At 58.1% G+C, this 10,684-nt stretch overlaps 1 protein-coding gene across 2 annotated transcripts; it reads right to left on the bottom strand.

The window, feature by feature from the left end:
* Positions 1–6,929: 6,929 nt before the first annotated feature.
* Kcna7 (potassium voltage-gated channel subfamily A member 7) lies at positions 6,930–9,589 on the bottom strand. 2 transcript variants are annotated; one of them, XM_090322389.1, is made up of 2 exons: positions 9,020–9,589; positions 6,930–7,790 (listed from the first exon to the last, which is right to left on the bottom strand). In XM_090322389.1, exons 1-2 carry the CDS (start codon positions 9,587–9,589, stop codon positions 6,975–6,977), a joined length of 1,386 nt encoding a protein of 461 aa, XP_090178515.1. In that variant the 3' UTR covers positions 6,930–6,974. The 2 variants fall into 2 exon arrangements, with proteins under 2 accessions (XP_090178515.1, XP_090178516.1); XM_090322390.1 differs by having other exon boundaries at positions 9,032–9,589.
* Positions 9,590–10,684: the final 1,095 nt, after the last annotated feature.

Raw genomic sequence — 10,684 nt, 5'->3', positions numbered from 1 at the left:
CTCTTGAGCACCTGGGGGTAGAAGACAGTGAAACTGAGGTTAGAGAAGGGAGTGGAAATACATGGAGACTAGAAATTGTGAATCCCAGAACGAAGGGGAAGGGACAGCGCACCTTCTAGAACTTGGGCGATGCTCAACTTCTAGAGTAATAGAACTGATTTCAAATATGAAGAGCCAAGCAAATGAGAAAGAGGCTCAGAAAAACTTAAGGACTCGTGCCCACGTATGGTGGGTCACACCTGTGATCCCAGCTGCTCAGGAAGTGGAATTAGGAGAGAATCACAGTCCAGAGCTGGCCTAGGCACAAGGGCAGATCATCACAGAAAAATAACTAAAGCTACAGGTGTGGCCTAAAGGGGAGAGTGCTGGCCTAGTAAAAGGCTTCGGGTTCAAACGCTAGCACTAAGACGAAGAGTGAAGACTTTGTACCAAGTAATACAGAGGAATGGCAGAGGTAAGACTTGAACCTGGTCTGAGCAGCATCATTCTGCCCTTCTGCCTTTGCAAACGTCCAAGGAACCTGAAGGCCAGACACAGCCAAGTGCCATCCTACCTGCTCAGGAGGCTGAGATCTGAAGACTGAGGTTGCAAACTAGCAGGAGGGGCGTGGGGGAAGTGTGAACCAGCAAAAGCCAGAAAGTGGTGCTGTGGCTCAAGGGACAGAGTGCTAGTCTTGAGCGCAAAAGTTCAGGGACAGCACCCAGGCCCTGAGTTCAAGCCCCAGGACAGGTATAACAAAAGAAGGCCAGGCACTGGGAGAAGCTGGGGGGGGGGGGATGGTGGAGAGTGGATGGCGGTGATCTTGGCATCTTTCTAAATGCCTGGAGAAGACTGGGCGGCAGTCGGTGATTACCAGACCTGTCAACACCTCCTCCACCTCCGAGATCGGCGGATAGGGACCCTCCGACTCCGCTGGGCCCCGGTGGAGGGCGCAGGTCGTCCCCCCCTGGCTGACATCTTAGGAGGGGGAGGGAGGGCGGCCACCTAAGGGGGAAGACAGGGACACAGGTTGGAGAGACAGGTGGGAGCAAGGCCCAGAACCCCCACCCCCACACAGCCCCTTCCCCGCCCCCCACCTCGGAATTCCTCCAAGTGGAGGGTCCCCAAGCCGAGGCCCCACGCCCTCCCCAGGTGATGGCTCCTGGCTGGGATGGATGGGAAGCAGATGGGAGGGGGAGGAGGGGGAGGGAGACACGTGGCAGGGGAGGAAGGAGGCTGGGAGAGATTACCTCCCCCCACTCCTTTTTCTCTGCATCTTCCAGGCGGAGAGGGGGCGGGGCCGGCCTGGACACCGGGTCCCCGCGGCCCACACCCCCCGGGAGCCCCGGGTCCCCGAGGCTCCTCGCTGGAATGTTCCCTCCTCGCAGGACAGGCCGGGGCCCGCCCAGGAACTCCACCAGCACATACCTGGAGTGGCGGCCTGCCCCGGCGCGGGGAGAGGCGCACAGGTTGACCCGGCCGGGACGGGAAGCCAGGCCGCCGCCTCCCCTCGGACGAAGGTGTCCGGATCCGCCGCCGGGCGCGGCGTTTCCCACGGCCCCCGCCCCCCGTGTCTCCGGGCCGCCCCCCACCCCGCCGGGAGCTGGGGTCTCCGCCCCACCCCGGCGCCCACCGCCCCCTCCCACCCAGCTCCGGAGCCCCGACATCCCGGTTCCCAGACGGAGTCCTCCCCGTCCCCCCCCCCCCGTGTGCTCCCGAGTCCCCGCCGGGGAAGCCGCTCCCTGCCTCAGTTTCCTCCGCCCGGCCCCGCCCCCGCGGCCCCGCCCCCGCCCCTCCTGCCCGGGGGCAGGGCGACCCCGACGCCGCGGTCTCGGGAGGCGCCCGGCGCTTCTACCTGGGGCTCCCGCCTCTGCTCCGGGCGCCCCGGCGGGCGCCTCCTCCTCCTCCTCCTCCTCGGGCTGCGGCTGCGGGGACCTGGGCGGCCGGCCGGCTGCGCGCGGCTCGCGCTCCGAGGGCCTGGGTCGGGGGCGGGGCGGCGCCCGACGGCGCAGGAGGGGCGGGGACCCCGCCTTACACTCGCGTGTCTAGACCTCGGGAGCCGGCGTGCCCGCCCGGCCCGGTCCAACGCCGTCCCGGAGGCCGAACCCCAGTCCTCCAGCCTCCTCCCCAGACCCGGGGTCCAGACCCAGTCCTCCTCCCCAGACCCGGGGTCCAGACCCAGTCCTCCTCCCCAGACCCGGGGTCCAGACCCAGTCCTCCTCCCCAGACCCGGGGTCCAGACCCCAGTCCTCCTCCCCAGACCCGGGGTCCAGACCCCAGTCCTCCTCCCCAGACCCGGGGTCCAGACCCCAGTCCTCCGGGGTCCAGGCCCAGTCCTCCTCCCCAGACCCGGGGTCCAGACCCAGCCTCCTCCCCAGACCCGGGGTCCAGACCCCAGTCCTCCGGGGTCCAGGCCCAGTTCTCCCCAGACCCGGGGTCCAGACCCCAGTCCTCCCCAGCCTCCTCCCCCAGACCCAGGGTCCAGACCCAGTCCTCCTCCCCCAGACCCGGGATCCAGACTCAGTCCTCCTCCCCAGACCCGGGGTCCAGACCCAGCCCCCTGCCCCAGACCCGGGGTCCAGACCCCAGTCCTCCTCCCCAGACCCGGGGTCCAGACCCCAGTCCTCCTCCCCCAGACCCGGGGTCCAGACCCAGCCTCCTCCCCCAGACCCGGGGTCCAGACCCCGGCCTCCTCCCCCAGACCCAGGGTCCAGACCTCGGCCTCCTCCTCCAGACCCGGGGTCCAGGCCCAGCCTCCTCCCCCAGACCCGGGGGTCCAGGCCCAGTCCTCTTCCCCCAGACCCGGGGTCCAGACCCCAGTCCTCCTCCCTCAGACCCGGGGTCCAGGCCCAGCCTCCTCCCCCAGACCCGGGGTCCAGACCCAGCCTCCTCCCTCACACTCGGGGGTCCAGACCCAGCCTCTTCCCCCAGACCCGGGGGTCCAGGCTCTAGAACCCACTCTCCTCTCTCAGATCTCGGTATCCAGATCCCAGCCTCCGCTCTCAGACCCGGGGGTCCAGGCCCAGCCTCCTCCCTCAGACCCGGGTGTCCGGGCTCCAGAACCCAACCTCCTCCCTCAGATCCCAGGGTCCAGGCCCCAGCCTCCTCCCTCAGATGGAGGACTGAGGCCGGGAGTCCCAGGGGTCTCTGCAAGTTCAGCATGGCTCTCGTGCAGATTCCCACCCTCTCCGGGGAGCCTCGGCAGACATTAACCAGCTGGGCCGGGTAGCGATAAGGCTTGCGGCCCAGAGACATGGATGTGGGAGCCCTTCCACAGAGCCCTCTCTCTTGGAATTTCCTGGATGGGGACTGGAGAAGGGGGTCTTGTCCCTGGCTCGGATTAAGAGAAACCCAAGGTATGACAGGACTTGGAAACAAAGATATGATATTATATATATATATTTATATATTGATTTTATGTTGAAATAGTCTTCCTAGAAAAACAGAGTGAATCTTTACAGAGTGGGAGGGAGGCAGAAAGGGGACTGGGACCATGAAAAATGGGGACAAAGATCTAGAGTGGGGGTGGGGGACAAGAAATCCAGAGAGAAAAGACAGAGAGGAGAGAGACTGGATGGCACAGAGCTGCAGGCACACTGAGGAAGCCGGATGAGGAGAGACGGTGGGGGCCATTCTGTTGGGAAGGGTTTTAGGGGAGGGGGTGTTTCCCTTCTGCACCTCCACTCTGGAACTCAAGGTTCCCCTCTCCATGGACTATATTTAGGGGGGAAAATGACACCTGCCTTGGAGGGGCTTCATCCAGCACCTCTCCCTGTGCCTAAATATAGCATGGCAAGGTGGCAGGAAGGGTGTCCCCGGATTAAGGCACTCCCCTCTTGTCCCCTGAGCCCTGCCAAGGAGACACAGAAGCCAGTCTGCTTGTTTACTGGAGGCGGGGAAGAAGGTTTACTTCCCAGGCTTAAATGTCCATTCCTGTCACCTCTCTGACCTCATCACTGCCTACCAAAGTGGACTTGAGATTTCTAGCCACCGGTGGGTTCTAGGGATGGATGAGTTTTCAGAAGGAACAGAAGCAGTCTCTGCCTGCTCTTTTTGCTTCTGTCCTGCTCTCTCCCTGGGTCTTGCCACCACTGTTACCTTCTCTGCAACTAGAGGGATAAAGGATTGAGCTAGGCGGTCAGCTCATATCTGTAATCCTGGCTACTCACCCAGAAGGCTGAGATGTGGATGGTGATTCTAAGCCATCTGGGGCAGAAAATTCCCAGAGACTCTATTTCCAAACCAACCAGCAAAATCCCTAGTGGCACTGGTGGCATGGCTCATGTGGTACAGCACTAGCTGTGAGCAATAAGTCAAACAAGATTGAGAGGCCTTGAGTTTCTCAATCCCCGCTCTCCCCCCCCCCAAAAAAAAAGAAGGCAAAGGGAAAGGGTATTGGGTAAACTGGAATATCTGAATTGAATTCCTTCCCTACATTTCATTTTTGTAGCTCTTTTTGCCTCTCGTGTGTGTGTGTGTGTGTGTGTGTGTGTGTGTGTGTGTGTGTGTTGATACTGAGGCATCAATTAGGACCTTGTCCTTTTGCTTTGGCTTTCTTGCACACAGCTGATGCTCTACTGCTCAAGCCATGCCCCTTCCCCAGTTTTGTGTTTGTTTAACTAGTTAGAGCTAGAGTCTGGCCCATTTTTTTTGCCCGAGCTGACTTCTAACCATGATCCTCCAGGTCTCAGCCTCCTGAGTAGCAAGGATTTCAGGCATGAACCACTGAAAATGCTTGAAAAACTTGGGGCCCATTAGTTAGGCAGGAGCTCTCTGCCTGAGCCATACCCCCAGGCCTCCTTCCCTGCAGACTTAGAAAAAGAGGCGTGTCCTCTAATCAGTTCCTCTCTAAGAATTCAGTGGTGCCTCTAAGAAAGTTTGTGGGGGTGGGGGGAGGAAGTGTGTGTGTGTGGGGGGGTGTGTGTACAACATCAATAACAGCACTCTGGAAACCGCTGGATACATTTTAATAAATTAATACAAGTACTTTAAAGGGCATTTGGCTCACAGGAAGCTCTATGTGTGTTAGTGACTACTCCCTCCTCCTCCTCCTCCACCACTACTACCACCTCCTCCTCTTCCTCCTCCTCTTCTTGGCCTTTAGTCCTGAAAGACTGAATTGTTTCTTTGGCCTTGCCCTGTTGGGTCACAGCATCCTCTCTGAGTATTGGCCTCTTGATCAATCTGCCAGGAGGCCACTGTCCTTGGGAGGTCTCAGTGCTCAGGCAAGGCTGTGGGGGTGGTAGAGTCACAAATCCTGTCACAAATCCTCATCAGGTGACCTTGGCAAGCCTTGGCCCTGCTGAGACTCAAGTTTCTCTCCTGGAAAACACACCAAGTCCCCCAGGCTCTCTGACGGCCTTCCTGAGGTAACAGAGGATGAGTGACTCAGCCTGGTTTGGGCTCCGGTTTGGGCTCTGGTTATGATTGGGAAAACTGAGACTTCAGAGTCTCTCAACACTCAGGGACACTGAGAGGTTTCTGCCTTTTTCATTTCTTTTCCCTTCTAAAGCTCTAATCTCCAACATTGATGTGTCTACCTTCCTCTTTCTTTCTTTTATTTTATTTATTTATTTTGCCAGTCCTGGGCTTGAGCTCAGGGCCTGAGCACTGTCCTTGGACTTTCTCAAAGCTAGAGCTCTACCACTTGAGCCTCAGCACCACTTCTGGCTTTTATCTATGTATGTGGTACCAAGGAATCGAACCCGGGTCTTTATGCATGCTAGGCAAGCACTTTAACCACTAGGCCAAACTCCCGGCCCCTCTTTCTTTCTTTTAAAGTTGTATTGTCAGGATAACGTATAGAGGGGTTACAGTTACATTCATCAGATAGTAGGTGCATTACTTCGCTCCCATTGATACCCCTTCTCATGTTTTTGTCCCCGTTTCTCTCCCCCTGCCCTCCCCTTTTGCTGAGCATCTGATCTCCCCTTCTCATTCTGGGCCTCCAGATCCCTTTTGAAGTGTCTTGTCTTCTCTCTGGGTCTCTGTCTCCTTCTCAATGGGCCTCAGTTTCATCTCCATCTCCCTCTGCCTCTTCTGCTTCTGTTTCTGTTCCCCACCCCCTCTGAACATCGCTGCACAGTGTACAAGGTCTTTCCCTGTTTTCTCTTCCCTGAGTTTCTACCTCAATGTCCCAGTACCGAACCAACAAAATGAGAGTTTGACAAAACAAAGCAGAAGTTGGATAAGCAGACACAGGTCTCTAAATTCCGAATACATTCTGAGCCCCTCTGAATAAACGAGGGACTCCAGAGATAGAGAGTCCAGCTACACTGCACCCTGGCTCCATGAGCCATAACTGAGAAACTGATGTGGCCATTCACACCAACTCTGGACAGACACAAACAGCTTCCCAACCTGAAACTCAACACATCTCAACCTAACAGAACTCCGTTGCGTTCAAGGACCCATTCGAAGCCCACCTGACATGACCTGGCACGCTCTCATATCCTGGTAATTATCTTTCTACATACCTCCTCAGGAAAACGTCAAGGCAGGAAATCTTCCACAAGTCTCACTGCTATTCAACCACCATCCCCCTGATCACACAATCATCTCAACACTGCCATGGTGACCGCCAGATCAGATCCAATGTGTCCCTGGGGGATTTGAACTCACAGAATCCTAGAGCCTAGAGCACATAGATAAGACTTATTCTGACTCGCCCTCCATGAAATACAAATGGAGGGAAGTCACACTCTAACAGGATCACCGATCACCCCCGACTCAGCATGTGCCTCCAAAAGATGCCAGGAGCATTGTACAGCTCTGAAACAAGAACAGACTCCATACGCTCTGTGACCATTCATCACTCCCACAGGAATGACCAAATCATACAACTCAAGACCCCATTCGTTCTCATTTACCCTAGTTCTTTCTAAACCGGATCCCCCTCCTTGCTGTCCCTGCTCCCTCCCGCCCTCCCTCCCTTCCTCTCTTTTCCTTTCTTTCCATGGAGGCGTGAGGTCTTGCACACCTCAGGCTGTCCTTCCTCACACCTCAGTGACCAAGTGTTTCCCTGGGGGGGCCCAGAGTGGAGGGGGAAGCTCAGGCACCTCTCCATCCACCAATCCCCCATTAGCCTTGCCCTCCAGGGGGCCACAGGGATGTGTGTCTACGTGGCTATACATCCCTGCCTCTTCGCCTTCTGTCTCTCGGTGGTAAAAGTAGCTGAAGTTGGATACTATGACTGGCACAGGTAAGGAAATGGTCAGCACGCCGGCGATGGCACACAGAGAGCCCACTATCTTGCCCCCTACAGTGACAGGCGCCATGTCTCCATAGCCAACCGTAGTCATGGTAACCACTGCCCACCAGAAGGACTCGGGGATGCTGGTGAAATGGGTGTCCGCTCGGTCAACTTCAGCAAAGTACACTGCGCTGGAAAACAGAACCACCCCGATGAAGAGGAAGAAGATGAGGAGACCCAGCTCGCGCATGGAAGCCCGAAGCGTCTGACCCAAAATCTGCAGGCCCTTTGAATGTCGAGATAGCTTGAAGATACGGAAGACACGCACCAATCGGATAACTCGCAGGACGGCCAGGGACATGGCCGGCTGACCCACCCCCCGCTGCCGGGCCAGCTCGGTGCCCAGTGCCACAAAGTAAGGCAGGATGGCCACAAAATCGATGAGATTCATCACGTTTTTGAAGAAGACTGCCTTGCTTGGGCAGGCTACCAGGCGTACCAGCAGCTCAAAGGAAAACCAACAGATGCAAAGTGTCTCCACCACAAAGAATGGGTCACTGAAGGGTAAGCGGGGAGGAGTTCCAGGCACAGGACTGGAGCCATTCAGCCGAGCTGGGAACTGTGGGGAGGAAAGAGAGGTCAAGGTGGGCCAGGCCAGTGCAGGAACTCTGGGATAGCCTTAGTGTTTATTTAGGCTTCCAACTTTTCTCTACAGACTGGTCAGTAGAGACTGAAGCCCAGAGACTTGGCTTTCTTCCTTCATGATTTGCGTTTTTCTTCCCAGGGCCTCAGCTCTCAGCCCCACCTCCACTCCAGCTCTCTGGCTTCAGGTTTGGGCTTGCATACCTCCAGCCCATCCTTTCCATTGGTCTCTGCCAGCTCAACAGACCCTGGAGTTTTCAGACTCTCCTTTGCCCCACGGCTCCAATTTGTGTGTGTGTGTGTGTGTGTGTGTGTGTGTGTGTGTGTGAGAGAGAGAGAGAGAGAGAGAGAGAGAGAGAGAGAGAGAGAGAGAGAGAGAGAGAGAGAGAGAGTGTTCTGAGGTTAAACTCATGGCTTGGGGGCTGTCTCTTAGCTTTTTTGCTCTACCACTTGAGCCATACGGCCTTTCTTTGTCTGGTTTGGCTTTGAACCCTGATTTTTCAGATCTCAACCTCCTGAGTAATTAAGATTACAGGTATGAGCCACCAGTGCCCAGCTAACATCAATATTTGTCACAGTTATTTGACATAAGGTCTTGCTATCTAGCATAGACTGACCTTGAAACCCAGATCCTTTTGTCTCAGCCGCCCAAGTGCTGGGATTCTTTTGTCCAGTTGTGGGCTTGAGCTCAGGGCCTGAGCACTGTCCTTGGGCTTTCTCAAGACCAGAGCTCTACCACTTGAGCCACTGCACCACTTGCGACTTTTTCTATGTATGTGGTACCGAAGAATCAAACCCGGGTCGTCGTGCATGTTGGGCAAGCACCCTACCTAGGTTACACTCCCGGGCCTCCCCCCCAACTCTGCTTTTAGGGGGAGAGTCCTAGGTCATTAATCTGTCTTTGAGTTAGCCACCCGCTCAGCCCCTTGCTCTACCTTCTGATAAGCCAGATACTCTAGGAGACCACCCAGGGGCGTGACACGCCTCTCTCCAGCCAGCCCGGCTTCTCTCCCCTCTCCACTCAGGCCCCGCCCCTCTCCTCCAGGCCCCGCCCCTCTCCTCCAGGCCCCGCCCCCACCCATCCAGTCCAGGCTCTCCTCCCACCCAGGTTCCACCCCTGTCTATCCAGGTGTCATTGCTCTTCCTCCAGACCCCGCCCATCTCCGTCCGGCCCCGCCCATCTCCGTCCCGGCCCCGCCCCCTCACCGGGCCCGCCGCCGCCGCAGCAGCAGCAGCCAGGCCAGCGAGCCCCGCGTCGTCCCGGTCGTCGCGGAAGTCCGGTAGCGTCTCCAGGCAGAAGACGACGATGGAGACGAGGATGACGAGCACGGAGACGACGGCCAGCACGCGCGCGGCCTGCGAGCTCTCGGGGAACTCGAAGAGCAGCCAGAGCTGGCGCGCGAAGGCGCGGCTGGGCAGGGGCCGCTCGGGCGGCACGGCGCAGCCCTCGTCCTCGCGCAGGCGCGCCAGCGCGGCGGCGCCCAGCCCGTAGAAGGCCACCTCCTCCAGGAAGACGTCGAGCGGCACGTGCGCCGGCCGCCGCAGCCGCCCGCCCGACTGGTAGTAGTAGAGCACGGCGTCGAAGCTGGGCCGGTGGCGGTCGAAGAAGTACTCGCGGCGCGCGCCATCGTAGAAGCGACTGCGCCGCGCCGGGTCCCCGAGCAGCGTGTCCGGAAAGCGGCCCAGCGTGCGCGCCCGCGTCTCGAAGCGCAGCCCGGCCACGTTGAGCACCAGCCGCTCGCAGCAGCCGCACGGCGGCGGGCACCGCGGCTCCATGGCGCGCGCAGCCCCGGAGACCCACGGACCGACCTGTGGCCCCGACGTCCCCGGCCCGCCGCCGCCGCCGCCGCCGCCGTCCCAGCCCCAGCCCGGTGTCCGGTGTCCGCGCGTAAAAATAGCCCGGCCCCGTCCGGCCAGGGCGCGGGGGAGGGGGCGCCGTGACCCCGGCGGGGCGGAGGGCGGCCAGGCGCCCTCTGCCGGGACTCGGGTCTTCCCCCAGCCGCGCCGCGCCAGCCCGGGGCCGGTCTGCTGGCAGTGCGGGCGGGCGTGGGGCGGGCGACCCCGGCGCCGGCCCGCTCTGGGGGTGCGGGCGGGGGGCGGGCGGTGCCCGGTCTGTCCGCTCTGGGGGAGCGGGTGAGGCTGGGGCAGATCGCGGTCTTCTTTCCCCGCTGTGGCCCGGAGCTTGGCTTCCTCTCCTTGGGTCTCCTTGGGTCTCATCCACTGGAAATCTGACCCCTGACCCTAATCTTCGTTGCTGCTTCGTTCATTTCTTTTGCTTTGTTGTCAGAGCTGAGCACTGAGCTCAGGGCCCTCCACTGACCAGGAAAGGGGTCAACTAAATCCACCAACTCCCGGAGTCACCTATGTCTCTCCCTTTTCCAGATTCTGTCGTCGTCTCTGTTGGGTGAGGGACGTTCTCTCTTAAATATCTTTTTATTTGTCTTAAATTTGCAGGCCAAACTGGCCTTGAACTTGTGATCTTCCTGCCTCAGCTTCCCAGGCGTGCTCTACCCCACAAGCCCATTGGCTCCGAGTATAAGGCTTGTGTTTCTGAATCTACTTCCTATCTTGGCCTCCCAGACAGTTGGGGTTACAGGTGTGTGCCATTATACCCTGCTCAACAAATTTGCTTTACACTGCTAAATTTGTTAGAGCAGCAACAGAAAAAAAAAAAAGACTAATATAGTTAGGCTCTGATACTTCAGTTTATTCTGTCACTTTTCTTTATGAAGTATAAATATTTGTGTATGTATTTGCTTATTTGCCTATTGTCATGTTGGGGTCAGAGCAAGGACTTCAGTCAGGCTTGGCAAATGTTCTATTACTGACTTACATTCTCAGTTCTGTATCCATATTCTTTATGAGTAGCAT

Source organism: Megascapheus bottae, chromosome 31 (assembly GCF_031878675.1).
Source record: "Megascapheus bottae isolate mThoBot1 chromosome 31, mThoBot2.hap1, whole genome shotgun sequence".
NCBI classification, from domain to species: Eukaryota; Metazoa; Chordata; class Mammalia; order Rodentia; family Geomyidae; genus Megascapheus; species Megascapheus bottae.
The sequence above is the reverse complement of the archived record's forward strand: the minus strand, read 5'-3'. Positions and strand labels throughout refer to the sequence as shown.